This window comes from Papilio machaon, chromosome 1 (genome assembly GCF_912999745.1).
Source record: "Papilio machaon chromosome 1, ilPapMach1.1, whole genome shotgun sequence".
NCBI classification, from domain to species: domain Eukaryota; kingdom Metazoa; phylum Arthropoda; class Insecta; order Lepidoptera; family Papilionidae; genus Papilio; species Papilio machaon.
This window is the reverse complement of record NC_059986.1, coordinates 8304867-8318679: the sequence shown is the minus strand read 5'-3', so window position 1 is coordinate 8318679 and position 13813 is coordinate 8304867. Positions and strand designations below refer to the sequence as shown.

Genomic DNA, 13813 nt, shown 5'->3' with positions numbered 1-13813 from the left:
CCGCGCCACGCCCCGCCCGTGGAAACTTCTCGCCCTCCCGACCGCACCTCTACTCCCAGATTTAAATATCCAATGATAGAATTCACATTCAAATATTTTTAACTTTTTACACACCCGGAGTTTTTTTTTGCTTTTCATTTAAAGTCCGTTTTTTACGTGGACCGACGGACGCGATGTTTTTTTTTTTTGTGCACGTAGCTGAAAACCTTTGTTTCAAGCGTATCCTTTCTACATCGTTCGCTCGTGAATCCTTTATCAAACATTTCCTTTGTTCGAAATTTGAATTCGATGAAAATTTGGGATGAAACCTTTTTAATTTTTAGACCAATGATTTAGAAGAATATGTGTTTTCATTCTCTCGTTATCTTTTTAAGGCAGTAGAAACCCCCTTACTTTCAGTTATAATTTACTGACAAAGCTATCTGATCCGGTGGGCATAAGTCAAACTAAATTATAATAGCGCACTAGCGCCCCCCTCTCAATGTCAAAAATATGTGTCAATATCATAAGATCCTTGTCGTATTGTCGTACTGTAGCTGTCATGTCATGCTTTTAATTTTATGCCCTCATTTTACATATTTTATGTCAGAACTAACCGCGATAGCAGCGCATCTCTCATCGGGACAGATATCCTTGTTTGACTATATTATCAAAAAGTTGCTGTTAATAACTTACCCACGATGACAGTATTCGAGAAACGATGCTGTTTTGTTTGTTAATTTTACACACACAGCAAACACGTATGTAATTTCGCTTATCTTCTTCTTTCATATTATATAACGCTTGAATAAATTCAAGTATACTAGAAATAACTCTAGTAACACATTTTCCTTCAGCGTAACATAAATTTGAACGCGACGCGACGCCAATAACTTTCTTTGTTTCATCTAGGGACCAAACGAAATTATGCTGGAAAGACGCTATGAAGAATGGATGGGAACATCCGCCATTACAATTTTCTTTCACGTCGCCCGTCTTTGATGATATTAAATTTACATTTTGATACTATGTTTTAGGTGCGCCAGTGGTAAAATATACAGAAAATATTAGCATACTTTAATATACATTTTTAATTCGAAACTATGAATATATCATTTTACACTTTTTTAACAGATATTAAAAAAGGAGATGTTATATTACGAAAGTTGATTCTTTTGACACGAGCATTTTTACCAAAATATAGAAGATACAAAGCACAACTAGAACACTTTTGAGATTCCAAATCTCACAATTATTAATTTAATTATTTACCCTCACCCGGACTTGTTAATTATGGTAACTTAAACATTCCCTTAGTGTAGTTAACACATATGAAGTTTCCACTAAATCCCTGGCTGTTTACCGACTTTGTTCTTTGCAATAAGTGCTACGTTAATTACAAGCCTCCTTTAATCTTATACCTGACATATTTACCTAAATATATATATAAATAAACAGGTGATATATACACAGTCTATGCAATCTTTAGTTCTATATGTTTTTAAAGTATACAGAGAATTGTTTCGAGAACTTGGTCGAGTTCTTGCGGATGAAGTCTTCGTTACTTTATCCCTGAGATTGCTATCCGTAAATCCACTTCAGTACTTCCGAGCGAAGAAAGTATATTATATACTTCCAAGATGGCGGCTTACTATTGCGATTTAAAATGTTTTTTTTTTGTTTAATATACATCAAGAAAACAAACAGTAATTTAATTCTCCGACTGACTTAGAAGGGATAACTTTTGGGCGCTTAAGTATTACATGGAATATTCTATTAAATAGGGTGATGTAATAAGATGTAGACATATTATACTAAGTCATTATCAGTGGAACTTTAGCACTAACGACGACTAATTCTGGGAAGAATATGAATCAAGAAATTCATCGCAGAACAATTCCTAAGCCATTAAATAACAAATTAAACTTTGCCACTGCAGTAGAAGCTTACGATCATTTTTATCCTAATTCACAATTCTTCCAGTAGGTATCAAATCGTAAAACAAACTGTACAATTAATTAAATTAAATAAGTGTAAGTCAAATAATTCTAGCTTTATTTACAAGTGCCGTATACTTTGAGATACATTACAGTATAGTTACATTAGAGTTCTAACAATCACGGCTTTCCAAGCTCCGGTGCAGCGGTGTGGAAGCAGTTGAGTTGACAAGACGCTTTGAGCATTTCCTTTGACGGAGCACACTTGTAATTGGATCGCATCGAACCACCCAAGCAAACAAATAGAGTAGTTCTATGTAACTCGAGAGACGACGAGTGATTGAATCTGCATTCCGTGTAGTTGCGAGAAATCTCTTTTCCTTTCATATTTGTATCGTGATTTTTGATATTTCTTTTTTTTTCTCTCGATTTTGTTTTTAAATAAAAATACTGATGCAAGGAGTACCTTTCTTTGACTCATAATTTAGTTCAATAAATGTTAATACTGTATTACTATTCGGAGAAGACTCAGTATTTTTTATCATCTATATCTTTCTATCTCTCTCTACCTTTTATAACGTGAAAGAGAGCAATAGTTAACACATTCGTGTTCGTTGTGTATGTCACTTAAATCTGAAGAATAGCGAGTTTCTTTATCTATTCCTATCTCCCAAAAATAGAGACAGAATGTCAAAATAGATTTTCATCTCGGTGAAATTTCCAAATGACTGATTTAAAGCTAATTTTTCATTAATTGAAATAAAAAATGTAAGTGTTTTAATATGTACTAATAATTTTAAAGAAACGAAGTAAATAATTAAAGTGTACAGAGTATTTTTAATGAGTATCTGAGACAGAGCGCTGCGGATCGCAATTTGCAGAAAAACATTCCGTCTTGCCTTGAAAGGTTCTTTGAAAGCTTTCCTTGGAATCAAATTAAATGGCGTCTCTAGGAGACGTGACTATGTGCGTTATTGGAGGAAAAATTGCTTTCTATTAAGAATATTAAAGTTACTACGAAAAAGGAAATGTCTGAAAAGTACATTTTCTACAGAAGCAATCTATTCATAACTTATTTATTCTGTTTACACTTAATTTGGATATGTTTTTAATAGTTATTTAAGTTTTAATATACTTGATACGGGATCTTTGGAAAAGCTTTAATACAGAATTGGATGAAGTAAAAACTAAATTCTTATCTCGTGGAAGTATTTTCACATCAAATGGGTTTAAAATGTTTCAAATTCAATTTAAAATTTTATTTCTTTGCTTTAACCTTTTCATAAAGGCTACCTATAAATAAAGGCGACCTGAAATTGCCTGCTGCAAGAAATAGGTCGAAATATACGATTGGGAAAATAAATGTAATACTTTATGTAATTTTCAATAACATTTCTATATTTCCTGAAATGTTAAGTTGTGTTATTAAAAATCCATTAGCAAAGTGTCGAAATGATTATATTTCTATTATTTAAGGCCTGTATGAATATGCTGGAGTCATTTTTATTGAAGTATGATAATTTGGTGCAATTTATCAGATCCGAACCCAATAATTGATTCTTTGAATCGATAGATAAGGTTTTTCGATTGATATTCTGAACTTTATATGAATTAAATTTAAAACAAATGAATTCATGACAAATGTCATAAAAAATACTTAACCGTGTGAAGTCCACCCGCACTGGGCCAGCGTGGTTGACTATGGCCTAGTCACACCTAAATTAAGCTAGGCTCCGAGCCCTCAGCTGATGACGATAAAAACTTAAATAGTAGTCTATGTGTTCTTCCACACTATGTTCTACATCTATATCAAACCTCATTGAGATACCTTCTAATAAACATCCATCCATATATTCATCCAAACATTCGCATTTATAATCAGTGCGATCAGATAAAAAAGAATACTGGGTCCTTTCGAGGAATAAGTAAATAATAATATGATGTATGTATAAATTTCGCCTTTACGAAATATTGTCACATATTTCGTCACTGGCCTTTGATAAATCCCTAAAAATAATAACGTGCAAGGCAACTTTCGAGTGTACGTCGCATATTATTTATCAAGGGACAGTACTAAGGTGGTTTGGTCACGTATACAGAAAAAAATACGAACAAAAAACAGACTTGTTTTTATGCTATTGATTTCATATTGATTTTTATATGGAGATTTAACACAATACTGAAACATGACTTTTATTTTTAAGAAGGAAACAAAGAGCCAAATATATTTCGTGTGTTGTCACTTCAGTTTACAATTTGGTATGAAAGAAAAAGTAATCAAAGCGCTGTAATAATTAACAAGAAGAAAATAATTTAACATTAGATGATCCTAACTTATCCATTTCTATTTTGATTTTTCTCTTTGCGGTTGTGATAATTTTGTTGTGTTTGTTACCGTGGGTTTCTGAGACTCTAACCTCTATATAAAATTGAAGAGATAATATGATTTAAATAGAGATTTTAATCAGAAACCCACGGTAAGTTTGTTAAATTAACTATTGTTATGATTTTATTGACATTTACTGCTACTTATAAAGCGCTTTTTCCAAGTATTCATCAACATTATGAGCATATGGGATTTAAGAGTTTTCTTTAAATATGTTTTTTGACTTTTACTCCTCAAAAGTTCCATCAAATTGGGTAGGTTTAAAAAAAAAATCAACAACAAAAAGTATTTGTAAATTTTTATTTAAGTGCAAGAAACTTAAGTACATACTTATTTATACCAATTAAATATAAATCTCAAAATAATAACAAGTTTGGCATTCAAATTTTTTTTTTTAAGTTTTCGAAAATAAAATTTCATTACAACCGACGATTCATATCCACTGACCTCAAAAACACCGACATTTTACTAACACAATTAAACTAAGTAGAGATCAATCTTATTTCAGGTAACGACTTGAACTTGGGCATAAGTTATATAATTTTATATAATCTTAACAATAAAAAAATTAGAAAAATATCTCACAATATATCTTTTTAAGAATAAATATAAATTTATGTACCAACCGGCTATATAATATATAAGGGCAATATCACTACTATCACCGTTATCACAACAATTTACTTTCATGAAAATCGACATACAATTAAAAGCAAAATGTAACCCTAAAACTCTTTAAAGAAACATAACCTTTAAAAAATATAAATCCAACACCAAATGGTAACTTGCATTAGGTTATTACCGACAAATGCGGACGGCATAAAACAATTTCTATAGATTTATTTGAACAATGCCCAAAATTACTTTGGTAGCTAAACTAGAATTTTTAATTAATATAAAAAGGTTGTCAATCACAATAAACCGGAACAATTTTTTATTAATATCATATCAATATGTCACCAAGTTTTCAACACATTTTCTCTGAAATCACAGCCCTTAATTTAGTTATTTATTAACCATTAACCAACATAATTTTAAACTATAAAATAAACAACTAGAAAGCATTAGACTTAAGTAAGTACTAACACGTTATAAGTAGTCAAACAAAATATCTATGTGGCTTTTTAAAGATAACGGAAAAATCAACTATAATAAATGTACTATGTTTGAGCTTAGCTCGTTCTTAGAATTCTCTATTAAAAATAAACTTCTCCAAAATTAATTCTCCTTTGAGAACAAAAATCCGTGTTCCTACTTTCCTGTTAATATAAAATACCTGGCAATTATTCCCACCCGGCGTATCTTTTCTGACGTCAAGCATATTCGAGTAACCTTTACCATGAGATTGTACTTTTGTACAAAAACATATTTCCATCTTTTTTTAAGTGATTGAGAAAGATGGCCCTTCGGCGGTGGAAACACATGCTTACGTCAGAATATCATAATCATAACTTTTGTGATGTTGGTAATATTGTTTCGGAATGAGTTAGGAAAGTTGGTACGCTGGAATCACAACATTGTGGCTAATTAATTAAATCATTATCTAGTTGTAGCAACTAATCGACTAGTCATCATGACAGTTGACACATAAAGTGATAAAACTGGTCGAAGTTAACGGGCTCCAGCTCGTATTCTTTTTCTGACCTGTTCAGTAGCTCTGGATTCCTTTTAAGGAAGTTTCTGACCCAGTCCTCACCGGCCATGCGGCTATTGACGTCAAAGGGATGATTTAAGTTGTTGTCCTCTGCGTATTGGAACGCCAATTCCCTTATGTCTCGTCTGGAGACGCCCATGAAGTACTTCTCCATGCTCTTTATGTAACCGACGAGGTCCTTCTCCTGGTTGTCGGTGAAGACGCGCCTGTAGTGTCCCATGAGAGGCTTGGGGTCGTCGGGTAGCTGGTAGCGTACCTTACTGGCACGGCGCTGCAGTGTGGAGCGCGGGATGTGATACGTCCTGGCCGCCAGTTTATAGCCCATTTTACCGGAGACGACGGCGGCGACAGCTTTCGCCATGTCCTCCTCGCTCCAGGACTGACGGCCGCTCATTCTTTCGTATTTACGGACCATTGAGAGCTGAAAGAGGTAAAATGGTACAATGTTAAAATTGAATCCAATTATGCGGCTGTACAACACGAAGAGTTTAATGACGACGGTAATTATCTTGACTTTACTTAGAAGTCAATTGCGGCTCCACTTTTCATTGTATAAAGGGATAAGTACTTGCTCGAGACTCAATAATTAAAGTTTGAATTAAAGAAAACGATTTGTAAATTAGTGGAATTTGTAATTTTAAAGTTTGTTTAATTGGAGCCGAGGTTGATTTGAATAAAGGAGCGCGGCTTGACATCGCTGATGTTCGGCGAAGGGTAACCGCGGCTACCGGTTCTGTGGACCACGTTCAATGCCGGCGCGAGGTAAAAAAATATGTCTACAGACGGTTTAGAGGCTATCCTCAATGTTATGCCGTAGTTGTATGTTATAAACATGTAAATAAGGCATACCACGGAACGAGCGAGAGTGATTTAGCGCCAAGTTTCACTGACGTAAGATGCATAGCCCTGACCTTTCATTTCTTTGAAAAACAATACGCTTCGTGTTATACGAATAAATTCGACTTGCGAAGGGTATTAAACGAACGAAAAGAAAACATTGGCCATACAAAATCAATTAAAACTAAATAATCCTTAATTTTGTAGTATTTATCAATTAATCTATATTAACGAAACGCGAATATTCTTCACTACTATAGATATACATATACTCTACTTATAACTGACTTGTTTTCTATCAACTGTCAATTATCAATAAACAAGAAAACATCTTAATCTTTAGGAAATAAAGTAGAGAATCGAATGGTTTGCGAGGAAACTAACCATGTCACTGAACATGAACACACCGCATAGCTTGCTCAGCTGATAGTGGGCGAAACACCAGATAAAGTATGGCGTGTTTTTCCAGTGCGATAACTCGGGGAACACCGAGAGGGCCTCGGGTAGCGAGCGCGAGTGTACTACTGTGATATTCGCCCGTAATAAACGATGCATCGGCAAAAAAAAATCGAGGTTTACGTAGACGAGTGCACCTTACACGTCACTAACGTGTCACTTTGACTCTCAGTTGAACGGGAAATACTACACGATAGTTGTTGACCGTCCTTGAGTGACCGCTTCGTATTTTTTATCTGTAAAAAATACGTGGTTGCGACGCTCGGTCAGCTGTTTGTATTCGATCTACAACACGTCTATCAACATATCTCCGTATCCCTATACGTGCCGTCTGATCACGAAATACAACGTTTGTATAAGTTTAATGTCCATCGCTTGTTATTCATGTGTGCGATAACGTACGCCGCGTACCGAGGCGCAATGGATTATAATATAGACGACCGCTCGTGACGGCACCGAGCTGAGAGACGTCGTAATATCGGTTTGAACACGGCTTGAGGCGAGGTTACTGTGACGCGTGACTTGCAAGGTCCCCGCTGCAATGCACGATGCGCCAAGGTTGCTTCGTTCCTTCGTACTCACACAAAAAATAATCCCATATCTTTAAGGAATCAACTATAAAAACGAAATCTATAAATACCAATAAGTTGTCAAAAGCGCGGGAACATCACTGGACAAAGTGAAATCGGCAGACTTTGGTGGTCCTGGATACGATAAAAGGTTAAGGGGTTGTGGTACTTACAATTAGGGCTTGCGAGTCCGGCTCGTGCAAGAGCGTTACGTCGGCAGGGTTGACGCGGGCAGGGTTCGTGTGACGGTTGCGGCTGACGGTGGCAGCTGGCAGCGGCTCGCGGAATCGGAGACGTCGCGTGCGGCCCGGCGGACGGCGCGCGCGGCACTGGCGCGGGGCCCGTCTTGCCCCGCCGCGGCCCTGGCGCGCTGACGTCACCTGGCCCAGGGCCCGCTGCTACTATTTTCGTCCACGACTAATTATCGCCTTCCTTTGTCCAATCATGCGTTATGCACTGAAAAGGAAATCTGGCTTTATCTATGCCTACGTGCACTCGCGCCGTGTACGCGACAATCTATGTAAGCGTGTACTGTCGGCATTATTAATTATTATTGTTTCTGAAACAACAAAACTTACTTTTCACCGTGTTTCAGTAAGTGAATAATCGGTTCGACTAAGAAACAAATTGCACCAATTACAGAACTATGGGCAACTGTAAGAACACAAAGTTCAGCTTGCTAGATGCTTTACGTTGTATTGCAGGATGTAGGTAATTGAATTGCTACCCACAAACTGACATCACTAATTGCCAGTGATGCATGTGTTTTGATAACATTCCCATACTTGAGATACCCGGTCAGACGACACGACGTGAACTAAATTGTATACCTATTTCATAAAGGGAATTTCTACTTCTCTTTCTTACTTTCCTTACGAATTACAAAACAACAATTTGTAATAAGAACGCTAGGGTTTAAAAAAAATTAAAAGCTAAACCTTACTTCTATGATTCATGTTCTTGTGTTTACGTAAACAATTCATCAACGTTGCATAACCTCATCCACACGAGTTTGTCATTTAGCTCAGCAATATCCATCTAATGGCATCACGTTGAATGCATTGAACAGACCAATTTTGCTTCGAAGCGTTGCTCCCGAAATCAAACTATCATGTCCATATGTTTTTGCTTACGCATGCTTAGTAGGAAATATACGTGACAACAACAGTAACATACTTTGTAAACGAATAGTATGTTCTGAGAAAAATTAATTAGAAAAACATAATATACATTTATACTGGAGCGTCGGGGGCTCAGGGTTTAAGCACTTGACTTGCAATCTGCAGGTCTTGAGTTCGAATCCCGCCATATACGAATGTGTTTTTCGAGTTTCGATTTAAATATGTACATTTATCCGAAGTTCTTACGATGATTCAAACTGCACATAGCTGAGAAGAAATTCAAAGATATGTGAGAAGTCAACCAACCCGCACTGGGCCAGCGTCGTTGACTATGGCCTAGTCACGCTTAAATTTGGGTAGGCTCAGAGCCCCTCGGTGGGGACGTATAGTGAGCTGGTGATGATGATACTGTTAGAATCTCACGATACCTTATCAGAAGCTGCCATCGTTGTCACATCATACAGGTCCCCTCCGAGGTGCCTACCCTATTTAGTGATGGTTGAATTCATATATCTTAAAATTTCTTCGCAGATATGTGCAGGTTACATCACGATGTTTTCCTTAAGCGTAAAATATATAAGTTCATCTTACGGCGAAGGAAGGTGTTGTGATACAGGAATATTCTTCAAATTTCGTCTCATTATCATAAAATTTGTGGGTGTCAAGTAAAAACAAAGCTATGTGATAACGATTATAATTAAATTTACGGGTTTTTGAATAAAACTTTTTGCAAACGTAGTATAAAGTAGTGTCTACTCGTCGACTGCACGGCGTCCATTGTTGCAAACTTGTGAACCACATGAAGGAAAACGTGAAGAATTCAATCGAAGAAATTGTGCTCCTAGAGATATGTAAGTCTAATAGGAAGGGTAGTAGGTCTAAAAAGCTATGGCCCTAAATTACATACAGCATTACTTTACGGACCAGCATAAATTGAATAATTTTGCGAACAAGGAAATGAAACCATTGTACATTTGTTTGTTGACCGTTACACCGAGATCTTAAGAAGTGAAGTCGAGTTGAACGCGTGCCAAAACTGCTTAGCGCCGAATGACAATAAAAAATTCCGTGAAGCAAATCCTCAGCCAACATCTGACTCATATACACGTGGATACGAACATGGTCCTCATTTTTATTGCGTACAATGCAACATTTACTAAACTATTGCACTAAGCCATTATCCATTACTAACTGCCAATTTTAGAATAATTAATCAATCACTAAGGAGTCGCACATAATAAGAAAAGTTTAGTTTAAATTTAATGTTACAAATCTACACTAAACTACCTAAATAAATCTGATGAGTTGAGAGAGTGACGCAGTAAGTGCTCGTAAAACAAAAGGGGAACCAATGGCCTAAACGGTTAAATAAATGCCCACGCAAGAGACAGCGTCAGCGTAGATAAGCTCTAACAATATGGGCCAATGGTCGATCTCGATGCCTTCATTTTTCTCTATTTGTTAATCTAGTACGCGATTCTACGTAAACAGTAACTCGTTGTAAGCTAACATACATCTAACACTCACGTCTAATTATTCAGTGACGGGCAATCTAACAAGTTACTAACAGGTTAATGCTAGTGACAAAGAATACAGGAATGTAGGCATTTGCTTGTAACTACTATGATTACGATTGCTAAGATTGACGGCATGATATCAACATACATAAGTATAATTATGTTTGTCACTTGTTTTGTATCATAGAAGTCTAAAAAGATCTCATATTTTAGACACAACACACGATTCTGTGTAATTGTTGCTTTAAAAAGAAAGGCGCATTTTTAAGGTCGTTGCATTTCACCATTGATTTTTGTTATAAATGTTTCTAGACTTTACCAATGTAGTTAAGGCTTAAAAAGTGTAAGCATTTTAACAAGCGACGTGGTTGTTGTTTAACTTAAAATCAAGCAGAAATATCGGTTGCCCTTTATGGTCATCGATGGAACTTTAATAAAAAATTTCTTTGTCACATTTTATTTAAGTGTGAATAAAAATTTAGATTACTCATAATACTTACTACACGTATTTCTCATTGTAGAATGTGGAAGCTCTTACTCTTCTTTCAGTTATTCCACGTTGATAAGTTTTTTTCAATAAAGATGATTATTATTTTGCATTCGCTTATCGTTATACTTTTGCGGGAAATGTGGTTGTCACAAGTGACAGTTAGCGGTCAGTGAACTTATCAGATGTTATTCATAGAGGTTAATAGGTATATTATAATAAATAATCGGCGTTTTCCCATCCGATTAAATTACATTTTAATTTAATGAACTAATGAAAATATTATTCGTAAATTTCACAATTTACTCACCTTAAAACCTTCGTAGAATTATTTAAAAAAAAGATAAGGTACCAATAGTGACATCAGCGGCAGAATGGTAATTAAAATCTCTTTCATATGGTCGCAGAAAAATATATTTACAGCGCTCAAAGTCAAGAAAAAGTAATCTACAACTTTATGGTTATTAACAATTATTCACGTTTGTTTTTGTGAACAAGTAATAAGTCTGTAAAAGATTGTTTAATTTTTGATCCGATGAACTACGTCTTCTCATAAAATTGTGCAATGGAGTTTTGTTCACTAATCCATCACCATCGTCTCCTTATCACTTTCTATGTTGGGTCGGTGCACCATATTTTCTTTCTTTAGACGATCTATCATAATCATTTAGGTCGTCACTGACTAATTGTTAAGTTATGAAATGTCTAAATTAAATAAAAACGTTTTTATCGGTTTTAAACTTATTCTTAAACCTTAGTCGAGAATATTAGTTTGCAATATTTGACGATGACATGAAATCATTGAAGCGTTTAGGTTTATTGTAACTCTATTCTTAGGTCTCATTGTAAGTCTGGCATTTAGGAGGTCGGATGTTACAATGAGTGAAACCTGCAAGACACAATATCTTTCCTTTCGTAACATTGCTCTTTTTAGACTACGCGATGTCGTAAAGTGCAGATTACATTGATATACGATATTATGAAAAAAGAAATTATAAATATAATAATCACCCCTACCATAGTAGAGTAATGGTGAACCTTATAGAACAGTAAATCGAAGTCAACTCTAGCTATCGAAGTAAAATAGAAATCCCCAGTTGCAAACATAGCAATGAGACTTTCCTAGACACTGTCCAACGGTTAGTTTCCCATCCATGTATCCTTAAAAGCTAACGATGGCTTCAAGCCTATAGGTAACTAGCTGTCGCCTGCGACTCCGTCCACGCGGAATTAAAAAAAACCGAAATAAGTGGCTTATGTTCTTACAGATTATGTTCTACTTCTGTGCCAAATTCCATCAAGATCCGTTGACCTGTTTTGGAGATACCATCAAACAAACAAACATCTATCCATCTAAACATTCGCATTTATAATATTATTAAGATTAAGATAGAACGATGGGGAAAATTTATCATATTTCATAAAATATCCTGTGATTGATAGAATACTTCCAAAAAAATTAGACACATCAGTGACTTTCGCAGGATTTTTTGTAATATAAATTTATTCTTTAAAGGAAACTTATAAAAAACGTAAATAAAACGTGTCAGTTTACGAACAAAAACTAAAAACCTAGCGTACAACTGCGTAGTTAAGAAAAACTTCAGTTTTTACACGTCTACAAGGCCTTGGGATATTCATTGAGTACAGATTGAGAAGTTTTGTCAAAAGTAAAATAGCTAAAATAACGGTTTTCCGTGTTTTTGTTTTCAATGTTAATGACAATTATCCGACGTTCGTACGGAGAAGGAAAACATCGTGATGCAATCCGCACATATGTGTGAATTCACGGGAGGAAAAGACGGCGACGGGGCTCGCCACCCGTCACGTTCCGTCTCCCGAAATGGCGAAAAGTGGATTGCGGGAGTTCATTTGGCCACACCAAATTTAGGTCCGTGATCTCTGCCTACTCCTCTGGGTTACCGGCGTGAGTTGTGATAATAACTAGTAGTTCTATGCACATTTCAGATGCAGTGAAATGGTATCATTTCAGTCCTTTAAGTAGTCTTTTAGTATATCGTTTAAACTTACTAATATTATAAAAGCGAATGTTTAGAAGGATGGACGGATGCATGGATGTTTGTTTGAAGATATCTTTGGAACAGCTCAATGGATTTTAATGAAATTTGGCACAAAAATAGAATATAGTCTGGAATAATACATAGGCTACTTATTAAGTTTTAATCGTCGCGGCGATTCGCGGGCGAAATACTTGATTAACATACTTACTTTTCGAAGAATGTTATAGAAAACAATGGTAATAGTTATATGATGTGTATGTTTGGAGCAGGTCTCTATCAAAGTTATTAAATTGTAATCATAATTACGGAACTGTATATAAAGGCAAGATAAGAAGTACGAACATTAACTAACATTTAAAAATAACTGTGACCTTAGCTTAATATTTGTTACGACGAATGATTTGACATTGTAGTAAATTTTCGTTGAAAATATTACATAAAAATATAATTTAAAATAATGTTATTTATTATCTTAATTATGTACATTATAATTGTTTATAAATATTGCGAAGTTTTGTTCGCGACAACTTAAACATGAATCTTCGCGTGATAGTATATAACTAGCGTAGCGTAACTATGAGACGATTTTGTAATAAACGTGTCTCTCGGTATGGATTTAATATAAAAAATGAACATTAAAGCATTGTTTAATTAATACATAAACGGCTCAAATGACAGTTAAGTCTACAACTATATAGATAATAATTCCTTCAATAATTATATAGTAAAAGTTTGTAGCAACACTGTATTATACATTTATTAAAATAGTCTAAATTAATTTTCACTGTGGTAGAGGTAGGTCTACTTAAATAATTCTATAAGCTTTCAGACCTCTTTGACCCTAGATTT

General features: G+C 35.2%; 1 protein-coding gene across 1 annotated transcript; it reads right to left on the bottom strand.

Annotated features, from left to right (window-relative positions):
• Positions 1-5399: 5399 nt before the first annotated feature.
• On the bottom strand, positions 5400-7371 carry LOC106713743 (chaetoglobosin A biosynthesis cluster protein C). Its single transcript, XM_014506591.2, has 2 exons — positions 7178-7371; positions 5400-6377 (listed from the first exon to the last, which is right to left on the bottom strand). Exons 1-2 carry the CDS (start codon positions 7346-7348, stop codon positions 5874-5876), a joined length of 675 nt encoding a protein of 224 aa, XP_014362077.2. The 5' UTR covers positions 7349-7371; the 3' UTR covers positions 5400-5873.
• Between the last annotated feature and the right edge of the window lie 6442 nt (positions 7372-13813).

What these genes read in the sequence shown, in the direction of transcription:
- LOC106713743 (XM_014506591.2), bottom strand. Translation starts at nt 7,348, where the DNA reads ATGCATCGTTTATTACGGGCGAATATCACAGTAGTACACTCGCGCTCG. An exon ending in TGTTCATGTTCAGTGACATG is followed by an intron (nt 6,378 to 7,177) that starts GTTAGTTTCCTC and finishes TACCTCTTTCAG; the next exon opens with CTCTCAATGGTCCGTAAATA.